Source organism: Prinia subflava, chromosome 4 (genome assembly GCF_021018805.1).
Source record: "Prinia subflava isolate CZ2003 ecotype Zambia chromosome 4, Cam_Psub_1.2, whole genome shotgun sequence".
Classification (NCBI taxonomy): Eukaryota; Metazoa; Chordata; class Aves; order Passeriformes; family Cisticolidae; genus Prinia; species Prinia subflava.
Genome location: NC_086250.1, coordinates 26,217,620 through 26,238,094, shown reverse-complemented (window position 1 = coordinate 26,238,094; position 20,475 = coordinate 26,217,620). Strand labels below are relative to the sequence as shown.

General features: G+C 42.6%; 3 protein-coding genes across 3 annotated transcripts in view; 1 reads left to right on the top strand and 2 right to left on the bottom strand.

Annotated features, from left to right (window-relative positions):
- Positions 1-9,144, top strand: part of UTP20 (UTP20 small subunit processome component) — a 63,685-nt gene extending 54,541 nt beyond the window's left edge. The window contains exons 52-62 of the mRNA XM_063396203.1: positions 175-254; positions 1,003-1,072; positions 1,866-2,048; positions 2,872-3,003; positions 4,121-4,253; positions 5,319-5,518; positions 5,872-5,943; positions 6,360-6,626; positions 7,290-7,416; positions 8,254-8,399; positions 8,754-9,144. Coding sequence (XP_063252273.1) covers positions 175-254; positions 1,003-1,072; positions 1,866-2,048; positions 2,872-3,003; positions 4,121-4,253; positions 5,319-5,518; positions 5,872-5,943; positions 6,360-6,626; positions 7,290-7,416; positions 8,254-8,399; positions 8,754-8,909 — 1,566 coding nt within the window. The 3' untranslated portion in view covers positions 8,910-9,144. The remainder of the gene's footprint in view (positions 1-174; positions 255-1,002; positions 1,073-1,865; positions 2,049-2,871; positions 3,004-4,120; positions 4,254-5,318; positions 5,519-5,871; positions 5,944-6,359; positions 6,627-7,289; positions 7,417-8,253; positions 8,400-8,753) is intronic.
- Positions 9,145-9,607: 463 nt separating this feature from the next.
- On the bottom strand, positions 9,608-15,803 carry ARL1 (ADP ribosylation factor like GTPase 1). Its single transcript, XM_063396229.1, has 6 exons — positions 15,523-15,803; positions 13,570-13,707; positions 12,177-12,258; positions 11,042-11,153; positions 10,171-10,349; positions 9,608-9,977 (listed from the first exon to the last, which is right to left on the bottom strand). Exons 1-6 carry the CDS (start codon positions 15,524-15,526, stop codon positions 9,947-9,949), a joined length of 546 nt encoding a protein of 181 aa, XP_063252299.1. The 5' UTR covers positions 15,527-15,803; the 3' UTR covers positions 9,608-9,946.
- A 1,089-nt stretch (positions 15,804-16,892) lies between these two features.
- NUP205 (nucleoporin 205) overlaps positions 16,893-20,475 on the bottom strand; it is a 45,457-nt gene continuing 41,874 nt past the window's right edge. Inside the window, exons 40-43 of the mRNA XM_063396204.1 lie at positions 20,061-20,184; positions 19,064-19,192; positions 18,280-18,353; positions 16,893-17,246 (exon numbers count right to left, since the gene is read on the bottom strand). Of these exons, the coding sequence (XP_063252274.1) occupies positions 17,094-17,246; positions 18,280-18,353; positions 19,064-19,192; positions 20,061-20,184 (480 nt within the window). The 3' untranslated portion in view covers positions 16,893-17,093. The remainder of the gene's footprint in view (positions 17,247-18,279; positions 18,354-19,063; positions 19,193-20,060; positions 20,185-20,475) is intronic.

Genomic DNA, 20,475 nt, shown 5'->3' with positions numbered 1-20,475 from the left:
GCCAGGCACAGAGCTTGGCAGCAGTTGTTAACCATTTGTGTAATAGGAATGGGATGAAAGGGATTATTCTCATAAGCTTGCTGCTCCATCACTAAATTTTCTTCATAACCTTTTTACAAGCTTACCTGAGTGTTTATTTTAACTCTTCTCTGTATTGTTGTTTTTTCTTTCCAGATTTACTTAAAATACATTCTGGATTATCCCCTTGGTGACAAACTGAAACCCAATCTGGATTTTATGCTCGCACAGCTGGAGTGAGTTTATATTCCTGACATCTCTGTGAGAACAGAACTTTGTTTTTAAATATTACTCTAGTGTGCCAAAAAGCTCTTTTAAATGAGCAGAAGGCATGGCTGAAGTCTTCGTTTTCCCACTTCTGTAACACTTCCCTTTTCCCAAGACAGGCTTTTTGAGGAAGCAAATCCTTTATTCTTATCCCTGTTTCACAGCTGATTCCATTCTTTGTCTGTTTGTAAACAAAGGGTCTGTTATTTGCTTAGTGGTTAACCATCTCCACTAGTTGTGAATCATCATAAAGTCACCCTCGTACACAGGTGAAGTGAAAAATGCAGGGGAAATAAGGGAAGGTGCATTTATAGGGGACTGCTGTCCCATGGGAGTGTCTCAAGTGCAATTGCAGGCACAGTTGAAACAACTGTACCAATTCCACAGGAGTGTTGTGCCTCCAACCTCCTCCTGAGCTTCACCCTCCCTTGCTCAAGGTGACAGCAGTTTACCAGGTTCCCAGCATGGTGTGGCTGTGCTGACTCAGGTGGGCTGGAACCCTTCATGGCTTGTTTATGTCTCTGTGCTCATTCTCTGACAGACAGAGCTGATGGGCCTGCTGCTTCTCATGTCCACAGTATCAGGGCAGGTCTGTTAGCTGTTGTAGAAAGATCCCTATCAGTGTGTGGTTCTGGAATTGGTTGTTCTTGTAAATTGCTGGGAACTTCATAGGAGGATTAACTCATCCCTAGCAGTTAATCCTTTATTTCATCACAGGTACGAGTATGAAACTGGGAGGGAATCTGCACTGGAGATGATTGCCTACCTCCTCGACATGTTCCCACAGGTAACGAGCACCCCCTGGTGTTCCAAGAATCAAGCAGTTACTGTGGTTTGCAGTAACAGCATTTTCTGAGCAGTTTGGAGGCACTTGCTAGTTCCTATTATCTCTTATGATGAGCAGAACATACACTTATCTGCAAAGAACCTGGCTTTGTTTCAAAAGAGAAATGACACGCTGGAAAGTCTGGAGTACTTCTTTGCCCAATGTACTCTGTTTGCAAATAAAATAAAGCTGTGTCAGCTGGAGTTTGGATAAACTCAGTTGTGATTTATGCCAGGAAGAAACACAACCAGTTCAGGAAATGGGGTAGGAATAGAAGTCTAGAGTTTTTTCACTGTAAGGGTTTTTCAGTATTCACAGGAGATTGTTGACTGAACTGGTGTGTTGACTGTACCTGATGATTTAATATTTCAGATTGGTTCCTGGGAACTTTTAATGTGGAAAAGAGCTGCAATCTCTGAGAGAAGGGCATTTGGGTGATTACTGCTATGCTGAGGACTTAAGCCTATTTCAGTGAGAGTCGGGCGTGAAAATGCCCTTAAAGGTTTCACACTCACTTTGCTGACCCAGGGATATGGTAGGAACTCAGAGCCAGAGCAGGGCTCGGGCTGCTGTACAATCCCTGTATGCTCCAACAACAAGGTCATCCCATTTTATCAGTTCAGCTGCCTTGACATGAAGCCCACTCAGGGCTAACACTGCTCCTGAATATAGTGCAGAAAATACACCTCTTTTTCTATTGAAATGCTGGAAGCTCCTTGGGTATTTGGGGTTGATAATGGTTGTTTCTTTCTAGGATCTCCTGCACAAATACTGTGGGCTGTTCTTTCTTTCTCTTTGTATGATGATGATAAATGATGACTCAGCCAAATGCAAAAAGATGGCAGCTTTGACGTGTAAATCTCTTCTCCGTAAGATCAGCAATGAAAAACAAGACCTGATGTTTTCACTGGTCACAGAGTGGTTTCACAGCAAAAAGGTACTCTTTGATCTTTCCACTGACCAGGTCTGACCTCTGTTGGAGGGCTAAGACTAAGGCAAGTGAGAGATTGCTAGTACCAGAGGTGGTGGGTTGGTGGATTAGTTGTTCCTGACTTAGAGAGCAAGAAATGGTACAGCTTCATAAAGCTGCACAAATATAGGGACCTACCTGCTGATGTTGTAGGTCAGCCCACAGACTCTACTCAGCTGCATTTTGTGGCTTTCTAACAGTTCCACTTTTGGCTCAGGTATTTCACAGTGTAGTCTTTGCTCCAGTTAGAGGTTCGAGCAAATTCCTTAAAGCTCTTCTGATCATTTTGTGCTGACTTTATCTCAGACATGCTTCATTCTGTTGCTGGCAACCGGGAGGTAGCACCTGGTCTTCCAGATCTACTGTTTTGATCTGAGTGCTTGAGTGATAAGCTGTCGTCTAGCTGAACCCAGGTTCTGTCCCTATACACTAGTAGAGTTAGCATTCTTCAACACTTCATCGTTTCCATCCTAATATGTTCAGTTTTGGTTTGTAACTGTAAGCTGTTTGATTGTGAAGAGTTGCGAAGTAGCTCCCACATCTCTGCAGTTGGGAACTGGGCTGGAAAAGGCCTTCTGGCATTCAGTTTTAGGGTGCATTCCCAGGGATAACTTGTGCTGCTAGGCACTTTTATACCTCGCTGGCAGCATCTCCTTTTTCAGTATACTCTGAAAACCAGATTCTCTTAATAGCAGCTATTGCTACAGGCAGAAGGTAAGGATTGCTACCAGCTCCGGCACTGCAGGGTTTGATTCTGAGAGTTAACAAGGGCATTATTTTTGTGTGTCAGAGCTCACACAGGAGGTTGGCTGCCCAGGCATGTGGTTTGTTTGTTGAAGTGAATGGAGTCATGTTTGAACGGCGGCTTGCAGCAGTCCTCACTTTCATTGAAAAAGAAATCAACCCAAGTAAATTTGAAAATGTAAGTAATTTTTCTCCATGCATGAAGCTTAAGGAAAGAGAATTTAGAAAATGGAAAAAGGGAAGAAGTGTAACAGTTGAACTTAACTATTCAGGACTGAGGAAAGACACAAAACAAACATGTTTGTTCTGAAGAGGACCTCGCTGACCTGGAACCATATTTTTTTTGTCTGTAAGCCCAAAATTGATGTCATATGTCACAGCACAAGGGGAAAAGAAACTTTGCAAAGCCACCTGGCCTGAGCCTGCAGGCATACAGTGTAAACAGCAGATACATTGCTCCTTGCAATGTGGGAAATGTGTCTGCTAGCCACAGAGATTTGTGCAAGCGTTGCATGTCAGGAGTGTATGGCTTGTGACTGTCCGCTGATGTTATCTACAGCTTTAACTTTCAAAGGGGTTCCCTTCCTGCACTTCAGACCATGGTTTTGTTGTATGGAAAATCTTTTTAGTGCACATGATTAACTCAGAATAACAAGACTGCCTCAGATTTTGTTTGGCATGTGATAATCCCAAAGGGATTCCAATCACTGTGCCTGGGAAGTGGCCATGAATGTTACTAATGTTCAGCATGCTGCCCTTGCACAAGAGAGAAAAGAACCTGAGATGAAAATAAAATACCTGCAGTGAGGAGAAATTTGGTGTATTCACACCCAGTGCTGTGACATGTACTGACAACTTACATCAAGACAGCTGGTGGTTGCAGGCCAGGTGGGGCCCACAGGCAGCACACTCAGTGTTGTCATAACAACTTGGGGCTTCCCAGGTGATACAGGCAAACCTGCACTCAGCTGGGCTCTAATGATGAGAATCAAATCCACATAAATACATGCACAGACGTAATGTGTGTAATTGCTTGCATTTAGAAACCCAGCAGTTTGTTACAGTAATGTCTGTATGAAAAACAAGAAGAATGATTCTGATACAATCTCCTGCAGAGATTGTCTCCAGGGGAACTGCTGCAGTGGAGATGCTTCTGTTCTGTTTATATTGGGAATTGGGTACAAGTCAGTCTTCTGGTTTTTTGAACAGTTGATCTGAAATTTATGTAGCGAGGATTAATCAGCACTGTCCTCTTGTTCTAATAAGTATCTTTCTTGACTTCCTGATTTTATCAGATAACTGAAGAGGAAGAGGAGAAGGCTGCAGATAGGCTGCTATTCAGCTTTCTTGTGCTGGTAAAAAAGCTAATCACAGAGTGCAACTTGATTCAATTAACCAAGAACAATGATGTTGTGAGCAGTATCTGGAGTAAGTATCATTAAGGAATTATTACAGCTGTGTTACAAGAAAGATTCTTTGTGTGCCTTGTAGTTTTTTACACGCTAATATAAATGACTGAACTTTATTATACAAGGTTTTCATTCTGCAAAATGATAACACACACCAGTTCCTGGGCAATGAAAGAGAAGTTGCTAATGGAAAAGGTTACATGGTTGATGAAAACAACACACCCTCTGTCTTAGCAGCTGGGGAGTACTTTCTATTACCCCCAGAGTAAATAGTTGGAAATTATTGCATGTTTCACCATAATTACATCTCTTGGATGAAAACATTGAGCTCTCCTGAGAAGATGAGATAGCCTTGATCATACATACCAGACAGGAAATGATGACACATGGTACTAGTGCTCTGAATACTGTGTGTCTGTCAGGATGTGAAGACCTGGAGGTTACTTGATTCAAGCAATTTCCCTGTGTTTGAGATTATATGATATCAGGCTGGTTTATTGGCATTTTGTTGTCCTTATTTTAACTGCTTCATTTGCTGCAGTCAGAAGACCTGGTGTGGCTGGTTAGTGACTTCAAAGAGTCCAGCCTGCCAGGTGCCTTGATGAGATAGCAGATAACCATTGTTATCCTGGATTTTGGTGATGGGCAGCTTGGACAGAGGTGAGACGGGAGGGCAGCTCTATTTCTTCTCTGAAGCATCCTTGGCCTCTCTCCAGGGGTTTGGTTTGACCATCAGCAGCAGGCCAGCTGACACAGTTCTCACAACAGCCAGTCCCCAGACATCACGAGCAGATGAGCTGTGGCACCAAGTCCCTGAGGGGACCATAGTTGTTGCAGAAACATGACTTGCCTGATGACTGTGGGGACATTTGGCTACCTGTAGGTTTTTGCTGCTCTTCGCTTTTGCTGGATTGAGTTGCTAGAAAGTCGTTTATTATGTTCTGAGCAGATGAGCACAGTTCATTTCATTCACCTTTTTATTGCAGTATATGCTGTGGCAATTGTTGGGAGTGTTTATTGCTGGTTCTATTTCTGTTCTCAGTGGACCATCTCCTTTGCTGAAAGAGGTTTGTTTTTTTCCCAGATCATGTCCAGTCTCACCTGTGGTATCCTCATAGCTGGGTCTGGCTGACAGCCACTGAGATATTTGGCTTGTTGTTTGCATCTTATAAGCCAGAAGATCTTGTCAACAAATGGAAGGAAAGAAGGTCAGGGAAGAGAAAAAAGACACCAGCAGAGCTGTCAGCCTCCATAGTCTTCTTGATTGCTGAACTGGACAAAAAGGTAATGATGTCTGTATCACTCCTTCATTCTGCTCATGCCCATTCTCTGACTGACATAAAAATAGCTCATAGTTTGGCACACACATGTCTCTTTTAGTCACTTGTCTGCTGTCTAATCCTTCTCACTTAAAGCATTTGAGGAAGTCTCTGCAGCTGAAAGGGGGCTTTTCTGGGGTCTTATTATCAGAAGCACAAAAATACCCTTCTAGATTGTAAGATGCAGGCAGAAATTGTGTTGAGCTGATCCTTTGGTCTCCCTTGGGAACTGCCTTTGGTGACTGCAAAATACTGCTTTGAGTCTGCTACCAGCTCCCTTCAGTGGAGTTATTCCTTTCTCCTTTTTCTTTTCCCCAGATGAAGGAACTCGCATTTGCATTCTGCCATCAGCTGCAGTCCAAGTTCCTGGACATATCTCTGAGTGAGCAGGTAAGGGCAGGAGCCTGTCTGGGACTGCACAAGGGCACAGAGCAGGCCCTGGCACTTGAGGGATACTACGCCCCAGTCAGGACAGAACTGCTGTTGTCTGGTGATGGTGACTCAGGGCAGATGAGATGGTCTGGCAGGGGGCTCAGGTGGTTCAGGGTTAGCTGCTCTGCTCAGGCCATCTGAGTAGCTGTGAGCCTTTGGGGGCCCAGGAAGTCCCCACTGCGGTGTCACAGTGCCTACTCAGGAGTGGCAGGGACAGAACAGGGGAGCACTATGCAGGGCAGGACTGGGGGCTCTGCCATTACAGACTCCTGAGTTGCCAAGTTCCTCTGGTGGACCAGTTCTTGGCTCTTAACATGCCCTGGTGCTTACAGAGGTAACCCACGGTGACTGACTCCTCTGTTTCCACACTTCAGGTTATAAAGAATTTACTTTTTGTGGCCAAAGTCGTTTACTTGCTAGCCCCTGCCTCAGAAGAAGGTAAAGAGACAGATGGAGAACTTAAATGTGAAGTGGAAGAGCAGGAGGTCTCAGAGGATGAGAAAGATACTTCTGCTCAAGGAGAGGAAGAAGGAGACGACATACAAGAGAAAGGCCAGCCAGCCACACTGCTGTGGTTAATGAAGAAGCTCTCTGTCATGGCCAAGAGAGAAGCAGCATATTCCCCTAAGGTTCCTTTAAAGGTAAGGACAGTGTTAGTCTCACTGCTTTTGATTAGGTTTGCACTTCTGCAGGATAGTGTTGCTCTGCCTCTTTGCTTTCAGGGGACAAGATGCAGAGGATGCTGTGAGCTGGCACTGAAGTGAGGATTAGTAGATACTGAAGAAACAAGCCTTTCACTTTGGGGTTCTCAGGAAAGGCTTGTGCCAGTCTGGTTCTTGCTGATGCTTCCAGCCTCCTGGGGGCTGGTGGAAGAGTGGTAAACCCCAAGGCACCAAGCTGAAGGGGACAGCAGTGCCCAAGAGTGCTAGGCTCATGCAGTATGGAGTAACTTGCTAGAAGGGGAGGGGATGTGTGGGAGAGCATCATGAAAAGCACTGTAATTCCCCATGGTGCAGTCAGATTGAACTTTCGTGTCTTCAGCTGCCTCAGTTGAAGACAGTGAGAACAAGCCTGTTGTTCAGGTGTCAGCTGCCAACCCAGTCCCAGCTTATACAACAGGGGTTTTGTCTCTAAAGGCTGTACTTGGATGCAGTAAGACCTTGAAACAGCAGTGAGTTTGTGACTCAGGTGTCTAAAACAACACCTGCTGTGTTGAACAGTGATGCATGGCCCTCTGGTAGCAGTTCAGTTAGGAAGTTTCCTTCCAGCTTTCCTTACTTCATGTCCCACGCACTTTTTTTCAGAGAAGCTGCATCTTTAAGTTCCTGGGAGCAATCTCAGTGGATCTGGGGCAAGACAGGATCAAGCCCTACCTTCTAACAATTCTCACCCCTCTGTACAGGGAGCTGAACAGCAACTATGCAGAGCAAGGTAAGGGATTTCCCTCACAAAGAGGAATGTGCATCACAGCTATGCCCCAGTACAAACACTACCTGCCATTCCTTTTATCTGTTGAGGCATTGATAGTATAATCAGTGAATTTCACCTGCTTGCTGTCTAACCAAAATACCAGGAAGAGAGGAGAGTGTATGTCAGCTGAAATAGAAACCTGCATATTCAAAGACTGGAATGAAGTTAGGCATGCTCCTGTGTCCAAGGGGGTAAAGCTTGAGCATGTGGTGTAGTGGGAAAGTGTAGTATTCAAGGGTGGGCGCATGGTGGCAAGACTTACAGAGTCTTGGCTGAGAGGATCTTGGAAGGACTGTTTGAGAGACCAAGGGAAGTATCTGCCCTCAGTTTTCCCTTAGCACCTCTTTGTAGCATTTTTTCACCCCCAGTATCTTTTTTTTTCCCCCAGTGATTGTAGTTAATGTATTGCCATTAACTAGTGATCCCAACACTTAAGCCACACCTTATTTTGCTTACTAAGGATGCTGACTGACAAGGCTGGAATCATCTTCATTTCTAACAAAGCCTATTTCACTAGAAGCCTAGTGGCTGTGTATAGAAAGCCACTTGTAATTACCTTTGGGGTGACTTTACCCTTCTAAAAAATTTCTGCCTCTCAGAGGCATCTTTTTTGTCTGCTGGTTGAAGTGCCACACTCTGGGAAAGCTGGTGAAGCACCAGCAGATTTCACAGGCGCCAGTTCGGGCAAGGTTTATCAGTGAAGCCATCCTTTATTAAAGAAAGAGGAATCCATACTGTGCTCTTGGGTTTCATTCCATACACTGAAAAGATTAAGTAAGTCCCATTTTGTTTTAATAGATCCAACGCTAAAGAGCCTTTCCCAAGAAATCATAGAACTTCTCAAGAAGTTAGTGGGGCTGGAGGCCTTTTCGCTGGCCTTTTCTTCTGTGCAGAAACAGGCCAACCAGAAAAGAGCAATGAGGAAAAAGCAGAGGGCTTTGCAGGTAAGAGTCCACTTTGTATTGAGAGAAAAAGAAATAGCGCTTCTCTAAAGGCTTGAGAGCTGCCCAGAAGGGGAGTTTGCAGAAGAACTTTATCCTTAATTAGGACAATTTCATCAGTTCTTTTACAAAACTTTGAAAAAGCTGTGTATGATGAGCCTCTTGTGCAGGCTCTGGCTGACAGGGACATTTTCCTGCTTACCTGAAGGGCAAAGCAGCCTGAATACCCTCCGTTTTGAGGAACCCAACAACACCCACGTGGTGTCTTGGCAGCCACCAGTTTCTTAGGAAGTTCATGGTGTTTACAGGGACTGCTGTTAGTTGTCAATGAACTAACAATGTACTGTTTTTTCTTAGACTGTAGCAAATCCTGACATTGCTGCAAGGAGGAAGCTGAAGAGACACAAGAATAAAGCAGAAACCAGGAAGAGAAAAATAGAATCCCTGCGCCCTATGTACAAGGCCAAACGACATCGAAGTCATGCACTGAAAGATCTGGCAATGGTGGAATGAAAAGGCTTTTCCTTCCTGGAGGATTAATTTATGAAAAATAATATCAAGCTAAAGAACTAATTACTGTTCTAAAAAGTACTTGCATATTTCAATTGTATTTATTAGTATTTTTTAACTGAGGATCTTAAATAAAAACTTCTAGATATTTCCAAACTTGTACATTTACCAGAGCATGTACAGCTGAATGGGCAAGAACTATGATTTTTATATTAAATTTTACTTCATTTTTGAGAAATGGGTTCTGTGATGACTGCATTCCTGCCTGTGAACACACTGGTCCTGGAGAGAAAAGTCTGCCTCCTGACTTTGATTTGGCCTTCAGTGTCTGCAGCTATACTGAGCTACTTACCTGTCACTTCTGGCTAAGGTAAGAGTGCAGGAACAACAGCTCATGAAGGTGGAAGTTAAATTCAAGTTACTGCCCTGGCACATCAGTGTGTGCTGAAGACCCTGGTTTTCCTTTCAGACACCCACTGAATGCCATGTTGGCAGCCACAGGTGCACTGCTTTGTGCTCTCTTGCTGTACTTCCCTGTAACAGCGTATCTGCACTGAAGGGTTACCAAGTGGAACAATATCAGCTTAAGGGAACCTCTGCAGGTGTTCAGCTGTGTGGCTGCTGGAACTGGCAGCACTTGGACTTGTTTCTGTAAAGCAAGCAGCAAGCAAGCAGCCTCTAGTAAGCAACACACCCCTGGGTATAGCTGACAGTTCCAGATTTTATTAGTGTTCTATCTACACCAATATGCTGGCCACAAAAACCACCAAAGGAAGGGGGGATGACATAAAAACCACCAACTTTCTCAGCCAGTAAGACTTTCATACAAATTAACATAAGCACATTCTTAAGAAAGAAATGGAGTATCATAATGTACACATTCACTTATTTCAGTTTTACAGCTGAAGAGAGGCATCCACATTACAGAAGTCAAATTCAAGTCTGTCCTATTTACAAGTATCTGTGGCCTGAAAATACTTAACTGCAGAAGGAAGGATGCTGGCTATAGCTGACATTTCCTTGCACTGGTCAGTTTTGTATCACTGCCTGCTCTTCAAGGCCTCCACCAACCTACAAAAAAGATTAAATAAGTTCACTGAAAAGTCATTTCCATTCTGCTGAAATACTTCCAGCAGAAAACCAGTCATTCTTCTAACATGGACTCTTTTTATGTCAGGCTATCCACAACTCTAGTCTTATAAAAATCCCCCGCAAATGTGTAAAATTAAGTATATGAGTGAAGCATAACTAGACGCGTACTCACCATTCCATTGCTTCATCAAGCCCTGTGCCTTTAGTTGCAGAGGTTTTGAATATCTGCCATTTTCGGTCCTTCAAAGCTGGTAAGCCAAGGGCATTTGCCATTTCTGTGGGAGTCATGGCCTGTTCCATGTCCTGTTTATTTGCAAACACCACCAAAATGGCTTTCTTCAGCTCTTCTTCCTAAAAAAAGGGGAAATTGTGGAAGTTGTTACAGAGACTTCTACAGAATTTAAGGAGAGAAAACCTATATAACAAAAACTTCAGCAGCCCTCAATTATTTTGTTTGCTGATTTCTGTTCTGTAGAAAATTCTTCAGTGAAAGAATAGTGTTTATTTTCAATTCCATTATGATACCCTATAGGAGCAGTTTCAAAACATGGCCAGTCCAAGTTATAAAACCAGCTGGTAGTTGGATTTAGGCACATTAAATGAACTTGCAGGTATTTTGGGTGACAAGGCAAGAGAGAAAAAGGAAGTGTTGCTCAACTCATCTTAGTTATATTAATTACCTTGTTCTACATTTCTTCTTCAGCTTCAAAACATAGCAGGATACTAATTACTGTCAATCCTTCAGGGCTTGATTTTGCCACACTGCAGTACTGAGCAGCTGGCAGGCAGGTAAATTTTCATATGAGAGCAAGGCTACATGAAATTAGCTGTCCAGATAATGCTGCACAAAGCCATGAAACAACTGCAGAGTATTCAGTCCTTTTTCAGTCGAAAGTGCTGCCTGGGCTATGCTGAGGGCTGAAGTTTCACAAGTGAAGTTCAGCTTCACTTGGTTCACTGAATCAAATTTCATATTTACTCCAAAAAACAGTTTTAATTTCTCAATGTTTTACTGATAACGACTGTTATCCTTGTTTTCTCACCTCTAACATAGCAACGAGCTCTGATTTTGAAGTGCCAATTCTGTCTCGATCACAGCTGTCCACTACATAAATGACAGCATCTGTGTTAGAATAGTAACACCGCCAGTAGGGCCTGCAGAGGAGAGAGAAGTTCCAGTCATGTCATTTGCACGTCAGCAGTTCTTTTTAGCTAGATAATAAAAACAGATCACCCAGAGGAAGTAAAACTGTCTCTGGGGTGAAAGGCCCCAGGAGGCAAGTAGAAAATTTCTTCAACAGGCTACAAAAATGAACAGATGGTACAAATACTCTCCAAGGCAGAAGAAAAAAATACCCCGAAACAACAACAAACCTAACAAAAAAGAAAGAACCCCCAACTCAACAACAAAGCAAATAAAGAAGCAACATGAACAGCGGAAAAGAGCAGAAATCCTGGGGACAGATTTGTTTGGGAATCAGACTGTCCCTCAGTTATGGACCTGATGTCCATAACTGAGGGACGGGAAAGCAAAGAAAGTTTAGACATAACCATCCTCATTACAGTCACCAAATAAGGATCACCAGAGAAATCTTGAATGACTAATTAATACAGGCAAGTAATTAACAAGGATCAAAACGAACCACCTTTTCAGAATTATTGTACTGAAACTAAAAGGGAAGGAACCTTTATCTCACTAACTGTACCTTCCTTACTAGCTAACTATGCTGCACCTTGCTACTGAGCACTGAAAAAGGAATCATGAGAGGATCATACAGGGGTATGTTAATAACTCATTACAAAACTTGGGAACCTTGCTAAAAAATTACTGTCGATACTTAAATCCAATTTCATTATTCTTAATAATGCAAAGCTGGGAAGTATCTTTTTGGGTTTTATCAGCCCCTCCACTCTTTCTCAGACTGCTACTCAATTGCCTACTACACTAATAAATTTGTTTTTCAAAGCAAAACCGGAAACAAATGAAAATACCAGCTTGTTTTTTTCCAATCTGTAGTGGATCACAGGTTTTACAAACCGAATTCCATCAGATGAAAATGCTCTCCTGAGAATGGACTCTTTTTAAAATTTAAACAATTTTCATTAGTGCATGCTATGCGCATTCCAAGAACTTGACACTTTTTAAAGAAAGTAAATTGACTTTAAGAAATCAATTACCTTATGCTTGTCTGTCCTCCTAAGTCCCAGACTTGAAATTTCAGATTCTTGTAGGTGACCGTCTCCACATTGAAGCCAATGGCTGAAACAAAGTTAAAACTATTTCACTTGGTGAAATGGTTGGTGATTTTCCTGTTTTTCTAAAGAATATCACAGCACTCAGTTTCTATTTTCAGACCTGAAAATGCTCAGTAGCTGCATAATGAAGTTCATGCCCTTTGAAAAGCTACCCCAACAAACATGACTCAAAATAATGCAGAAATATTTCTTTTGAACTAATCAAACCACATTGTACACATATTGTAGAGTTTGGTAACAAATGCTAAGGTTGTTAAAGATCAATAGTAGTGGGTCTGAAATCACCAAAAGAAACAGAGCAAGGGTTAAAGAACTGCCCTGCTGTGATAACCAAGTACACAACTGACAGCAACTCTTGCACTAAGGAATGTGTCCTTCTGTCCACACATGGGCTGCACTCTTAAGAGAGCCACAGCAGAACCGGCTTCTCAGGAGAGGACTGATACCGATGTCTGGAAGATGGCAACAAGGCTGCAGTGACATGTATGTCATTCCTTTTCCTGCCAGCCCAGAGAAACACAGCCCAGCGAAGTGAACAGGGGGCACAGGCTGCTTAAAACTTATGGAGGCTGAAATAAGCAAAACCCTCGGGCAAAAAGATTATGGCCCAGCAAAGCTGGCTTCCAAAAGGTAATAGAGGCCCGAGCAAAGCCAGATTCCAGTGGAACACAACAGACATGACAGGGACATAAAAGAAGTCAAGCATCCCTTGTCCTTCATGTTACACAGAGCAATCATGGCCAGAACACCTGGGCACACACACTGGGTGGGTGTGGCTGCACGAATGCCAAGGCAAATGGTAAAATCAGTTGCATTTTTTTAAATAAGCATCATGTTCTCTCTTGAAACACCACACTGAGTTTTGTTACATTTTCTACAGAATGTAAAGTTAAATCACCTGATTTCTCCGTGTTAAACAAAAATATTTATATAACCCTTGTGAAAAAAGAAAAGGTACACCATCCTATGTACAGCAACCATGACCTCTGGAATTCACGTAATAGCTGTATTTGGAAACAACAGAATTATACAGTCCACAGTTACCATCTATTGAATGTTGACCTATCACGAATAGCCTCCAAAATCATGTTAATAATCTCGAGGTCAAATGGGTCAAATGCTTTTTGCATTTTGAAGGGCAGCATAAAATATTCTTTTGTAATACTTTTATCCAAGAAAAGTTCTTAGATACAACAGTGCAAGGCTCCCACAGTATAAGCTCCTTTTGTTTGTGAAGGAAGCACGTAGTAAGTTTAGCTGGCAAAGTTCAGCTGCAGCTACAGGCAAATACTCTCCCGATGGGCAGATCACTTACTTGGAATGGTGGTAACAACTTCTCCAACTTGTAACCTGTAGAGAATGGTTGTTTTTCCTGCTCCATCCAGCCCCAGGATGAGAATCCTCATCTCTCGAGTTCCAAACAAACTGGAAAAGATGGTGGAGAAGAAGCCCCCTACAAAAGCAGGAGAGAAAGACATTTCAGTGTCAGCCAGCTCTATGATACGCAAAAGCAGACGGACTGACCTCAGTTCCTACTGGCCTACAAGATGTGTCTTTCCTCCAGTGAAAAAAGACAAGTCCAGGCTATTTCCAAGATGGCCATGTGCCCAACAACATTATGTCCTCCTGGTTTGTTGCCATTTTATGATTTTATGATAGCTCACTCCAGCAAATCACATTGCAGCAGCATCAAGCTTTCTCACTGCAATTACAATTTTATTTTTTCCTTTTCTCTCATTTGCCAAAATCTGAGTCATCTTCTTTTTAGCTTGTATCAGACTCTACCTTTTCAGTGCCAGAGACTATACAGGGACCAACAGAAGCCTGAAAGAAATCAGCATCAGATGTTTATGGTCTTCCACAGGACCACCCACTTCTTTTTTTCTTAAAATTAGGTATAAATCACTAGATACATGTAAAATCAGTTCATTACAAACAGCAAAGCCGTACCAAATCAAGTACACTAATGCTACAGAGAAGTCTAGGAGCTGATTTTAAATGTCCTTCTCATTCTTTTTTTAAAAACTGGCTTGCCCTAGCATGTCGTTTATTCTCTAAATGCATGCAAGAGTACTTGTGGCCAGGCTAATATCCGATTTATGCCTACTAGATTTTTAATCATAGAAAGAATACTAGTTTTCTAAACCAGTAACAATTACATATTACCAAAAATTTTTATAATGAATATATCTAATGTTAAATCATAACTTTGTAAATACATTTAAAGCCTGCAAAAGGTAATGAAATATCCAACAAGCCAGAATCATTGACAACACTGATAAATACATCACAGACAAATTAAGGAAGATTTGTAACCAAAATCTTACTGAAAGATGTTTTGATAAAAATGTTTTCCTATGTTTGCCTGTCTAGGCATCTGCCTTTCCAGGGAAAGGAAAGAGCAACAAGCTTATACTTCAGAAGGAACTCAGATCGAACACAGGTAGCAACATGTTATCATTTCATCCAAGCCCCTCCCATCACAGAAGCCATACAAGCTACAGACCTGGAAAACAAGGGGAAGGTATACAGCTGCCAGTGTGCATAATGCTGTGCATGGCACCTCTTATTGCCAGACAGGCAAATGACCTTAAGAGAAATGAGCTGGAAAGAGGTATTTCAATAGAAACATCAAAGTAGAAGGTTACCACTAGTTGCATGGAGGCCTAAGATTTTAAAATTCTTTCAGTCAGTAACTTTGCTTGCCGCCAGACACCTCTCACTCCCACTTTTTATATCCTAGGGTGCATGCTTTTCCTACACGAAAACACTGCTCCAATACCATCTGCAATAGGACAGGTTCACCTCAATCACTCAACCCTCAGATTCAGGGCCTCTCTTTAAGATTCCCTCTACTTTATTTACTAGTCTGCAAGACCTCCTCTCCTTATGTGCAGCCCATTACAGACTCGATTCAGAGTTTCATTTTGCCAGGTGTCAGGCGTACACAAGCCTGAGGATGTTACCGAACACACCCTCCCCTACCGCCGCTCAGACCATTCGCCATCGCAGGGCAGCTCCATCGCGGCCTCGGGCGCTCCAGCGGCTGCTGCCCGGGAAGCGGCCCGCGGCCAGGGCCTGGCCTGAGGGCAGGTGGGCATCGCCCAGGCGCGGCCCTCAGCCTCGGCCTCCCACCGCCGGCGGGCAGGAGACCGTCCCTCCCCGCAGGAGGCTCAACACCGACCCGCCCGCCCTCGTCTCCGCGGCCGCGGGGAAGGGTCGTGATGGACGGGTCCCCTCGGGCGGCCGCTTCTCGCCCGCTCCTCACCCATGTCGAGCTGCTCCGCCGGCGCTCCGGCCCGCCCCGCTCCGCTGCCCCCGCCGCGCTGGCCCTGCCGCCGCCCGGCTCCACGTCGAACGCAGCGCCGAGTAAACAAAGCGCTCGGCGGCCGCACCTGCCGCCGTTTCGACACACGGGGCCCGGCAGCGCCCCCGGCACGGAGAGAGCGGTCTGAGAGCGGGACCCTCCCCGCGCCCTCCCTGGAGCCCCCCGGGCGGGAAGCAGAGCGGGGGGAAAGGTTCGGAGAACAAAAACCGCGGCGCCGGGGCCAGCGCGTGGCGAATCGGCGGCGGCGGGAGCGCGCGGCGGGCGGGGCCCGGCGGTGTCGGCGGCCCGGGGCCTCCCCGCAGGCACCGGGAGCCCGGCAGCGGACCGAGCCCGCTGGCCACGCACCGGACAGCGCGGAAACACGGCTGCTTTCCAGAGTGCCGGGGGTTCCTCGAAGCCAGAACACTCCTGGGATTAGGGCCTGGCTTTCTCCGAGTAGTGGAGAAACAAGAACCCCGGCGGAAGTCAAGAGTCAAAGTCCAGCTGTGTAAAACATTGGGACCAAGCTGCTCCTACAGATTAGCTGGCAGGCCTCACCTGACAGCAGCACTGTCATCATCATCCCTGCATAAAAATGATGTCATCCGTGTAATTAGGGTGTGCAGAGAAGTAAATTAAAAAACCATAAAAATGCAAACTATTATGTAACAAAAACTTAGAGGAAACAACGTACAAGGCACACATGAGCTGGGGCATGAGCTCAGACTGAGCTAAAGAAGTGCAACAGTTCTCATGTCAATGATCAATGATCATGCTTTTTTTAATAGCTTTTTTTACAGAAGATACAATTATCATATATAAATGTCTAATAGGAGGACACCGTAACTACAGAACCAACCTACCATTCATGATTACTGGCTTCCTCCTCATGCACTTTATTCTGTCCTTGTAATTGTGTTGCAGGAAGAAAAGCACAGAAACCTTTACTCCTCCAGGTATAAGAACCAAACTTACAGCAATTACCTTCCATGACTTTTATCACTTTTCTCATTTAAACTTGTTCAAAGAGAAGCAGCTTGTATTTCTTTCAGATGATAAAAAGACAGGATGAGGGGGACAGAAATTAGCAGTTCACAGTGCAAATGAATATAAAATCCACACCACAGTAGTCAGTCTGCAAGTGATGAAATGTGAACTCTATGGTTTCATTAAATCTGTGTGTGAAACAGGAACAACACAGACAAAGATGTTTTAGTTTTCTCTGAAAGCATCAACAAATGTTGTATCATCACAACTGCAGAACTTCCCCAGTTTCCTTGAGGTCCTCCATTAGAATTCTTTCTTTCTTGAAATTTGACATTATTCATAACTCAGTTGAAAACAATTCTTTATTTTTTATGTCAAGTTGGGAGCAGTAGGAAAGAATACACAAAACATCCACAGGGATAAAAAAAAGTAACAAAATAATTTTGATAGTATTTAGAAAATGTTTGATCTATAAAATGCAATGATCCAGAAGGCCTGCCCTAGTACACTGCTTCCCTGGGCAAGCAGCATGTACCAAGTGTCTTTTAGGTCCTTGCTATCCTTAGGAGACCACGGATACGTCTGACGAGAGCTTGAATAAAGGTGTACCGTGAGCGCACCTTGGAATATAAACCTTCGATGTCCAGGAGCTTCTTCTGCAGAGATTCACCAAAGCTGTTTGTGGCTTCAACCTGAAGCTGAGAAACAGAGATGTGATGCAGTCATCAATACAAAATCTTTTCTTCCTGAAAGCTTATCATCCATTACCTGTCAACCCCTTCACGAGGAGTTATTCTCTGACCTGCTTTCCAAAGAATGGATTTTTCTGATTTCTCTAATAAGTACTACTTATTCTGTTTTAGGAATTATTGGTTAATATTCAGTTTCTTCACTCAGAGTCATACAAACACATCTTCCAATTAAAATTTTCCTAGTCCTTTAAGGACTCTTTAGAGAGTCCATGTGCACCAACAACATTTTCATTAATGCACAGGTAAAGAGTCACTGAATTAACTACATTTTAAGTATTTTACCAAGATGATACTATACACTTTATTTTTGAACAAGAAAAATAAATGACAGATGGCTCATCACAAAACACACAGCAAATTTTCTTACAATTCGAGATCTTACAAAGGTACTTGAGACTGTAGTTGTGAAGAATATGTATTTTTCTGCAGTCATAGAAATATCAGTGGGATTTACTAATAAATCTTTTTTTTTCCTGCCAGCTCTGTGTAAGTGGAAATTACTTCTATTCTACCATTCATGTTTTATAGTCCCCTCAGTTCCTGTTACCTTTTGATCTCATTTCTCTATAACCTAGTTAAAGCTGACCTGTTGGATCATAGAAAATTGAGAAACCTGCCCTCATACTGCAGGTCTTTCAAGGATATCTGGTGTTTTTGGAAAGCTGTTATTAAAAACACCATTTGACTGGCTGGTAAGAGAGAAAGAATTACTCTATTTTGTAAGTATTTTGTAAGCTCAGTTTTTACTTAACTCTTCACATTGAGATTCAAAGATCTTTTGCACAGCAGCAAAAGTGCCACCTCTTTCACAGTGTTTTCCAAAACAATTCTGTAATGCTTCACTAATCCTAAATTAAGTTCCACGCTGTTGGTGTTACTGCAGTTGTTCAGAAATGGGAAAACAACGGTCAGACTGCTCCCAATAGCTGCATAGTAGCCAGGAACATTCTGTACCCTGCAGCAGACTGTCACACCTCACCTGTTCTATATCGTGCTGGCTCACTCGGTTCAGTCCACTACTGAAATCCAGGCTTGGCTCTGAACGAAAGGAATCTGGCAATAGAAAACAAAACGTTAAAATTATGTTTGCTGCTCCACAATATCTCTGTATCAAGTCATATAACAAATTTTAAACAGTGTTACAGTTTGATCCAAAAGTAAACTTACACATTAGAAATTACAATAATTTGTTGACTTAAATGATTTATAGAAAATACATAAAGAGTGAGTCATAAATAATTTGGATCACACAACATGTCACTTTAAGCAAAAGACTTCCACAAATCCACTCTCCCTGATTTCCTTCCATTTCTTTCTTCTTTTAAAAGACAAAATTCAATGAACTTAAAATCCTCTGGTGAATCAATTGTGGCTATAATTATAAAAATACTTTTAAAACCACCAATATTAATTTTATTTCCTATTTTCATATTAGATTATGTTGAAATATTTTCCTGTAAACTATTTTGGATCAGTCCTCTGATTTTATTAACTCAACTTCAGTTAGTTTGAAGAGCAGAAATAAAAAAAATAGTTACTTTTACTTTTCTTTGGAGGTCATGAGTAATATACAAAACCCAGAAGTCTATGAATAAACAATATCAGTATTGCCAGTTCTCCAGTGGAATATCCAAAGGTGTGTCAAATCCAAACAAAATCTCTTTTATTAAATATAAAAGGCAAGATATTCATAGAAGAAAATCAGTTGTAAAACTAACCATCAGAAGTTATTCAAAGGCATTTTGATGTTTGAGAAATTTTACCTTGCAGCCTTCCTTTCTTAAATGACATCCTAGAAGACAGCAGTGGGTCTTGAGAGTCAGTGGGTGTGCAGTGCAGTAGGTAGTGTTCCAGATGGCGCCAAAGAATGAAGAGACATATTTCTATGATATCTGCAGACACATCTCAGTGAAGGACTCCAATCTGGTTGTCTTTGGATTGTACATTTGCTGTATGAGCATATTTACTCACTTGAAAACAGCTTAAGATGTCAGCTCAACCACCCGTCACCCCCTCCCAGGCCACAGCCCAGTGATGGATCACTCACACTCACCGTCCTCATCACCCTGCAGAGCCTCAATCCAGCCCTCAGGAGGAGAGCAGAGTACGGAGTGCTCATGTGGTTTGTAAAGGTACCTCAGCTGCACACAGCAAATTAAAGCTGATAAATTATTATCAGCTGATAAATTATTTATTAAAATAAAGCCAGGGATGGCAGTAACATCTCAGGTGAAAACAGCCAAGTGTGCAAGAGCACATCTTTCCCAAGCGAGGTTGCAAAGGAAAATTATGATCTGTTGAAGACAATTCTTTTGTGCATGACTGGTTATTTCCATAGAATTACTGGTGTTTATGAGATTTAGGTTTATGCAAGACTGGTTGTAAGACTAGAAACTCCTATTATGACAGGCACATCAAAATTATTTTTCAAAGTATTTCTTCCACCACACTTGGACATGTGTGAATGTTTATGGGGTCTGGACACTAAAAACGAAGAGCTGGGCTGTAACAATTCCTTTAGTAGCATGTTGCAGAAAGTCCTAGCTGGGTTTCAAAATGGGAATTACTAACTTGAAAATCCTTACATTCTGGCAATAGCAGAGCAATACCCTCATAAGTTAATTGTCAGTATTTCAAATTTACTTTTGGCAAAACATTTTTGTTCAAACTGGTCAGAAATCCAGGTAAAAAATCCCTGTTCCTATCTCTCTGCTCTTCTTGATCATCACCTTGAGGGTCATTTCAAGTTCAGAAGGATACAGGAACAGAGGGAGAGCAACTTGGCTCGATTATTTATTAGTTTCACCAGGCGCCGCCTTGCCAATATGTATTTTTGGGAAGTGGAAATCTTGTCAACCCCAGCTGGCATAACTGACTGACACAACTGTGATGGGAAGAGAAAAAACAGAAAGACTGTAACAAATCATAGAACATCAAGAGAAATAAACAAATAAGATTACTTATTAATATCTAGAACGTTCTTGTAAGCTACTATATCTTTAAAACCTGGATCTCTATTTTGAATTTGCATAACCTTGCTGACCAAAAAATGGAAAAATGAAACCCATCTCCAAGCAACTATAATAAAAACCACAACTTTTACAAAGTTCAGCCAAATATTTTCCCTAAAGTTTTAGATCACTCATTCTATCGACCCCCTTCACCAACAGCAGAA

Excerpts from the sequence above, each read along its gene's own strand:
- ARL1 (XM_063396229.1), bottom strand. Across the intron at positions 11,154-12,176 it reads GGAGGACAGACAAGCATAAG|GCCCTACTGGCGGTGTTACT; the intron begins GTAATTGATTTC and ends TCTCCTCTGCAG. Across the intron at positions 9,978-10,170 it reads CTTGATGAAGCAATGGAATG|GTTGGTGGAGGCCTTGAAGA; the intron begins GTGAGTACGCGT and ends TCTTTTTTGTAG.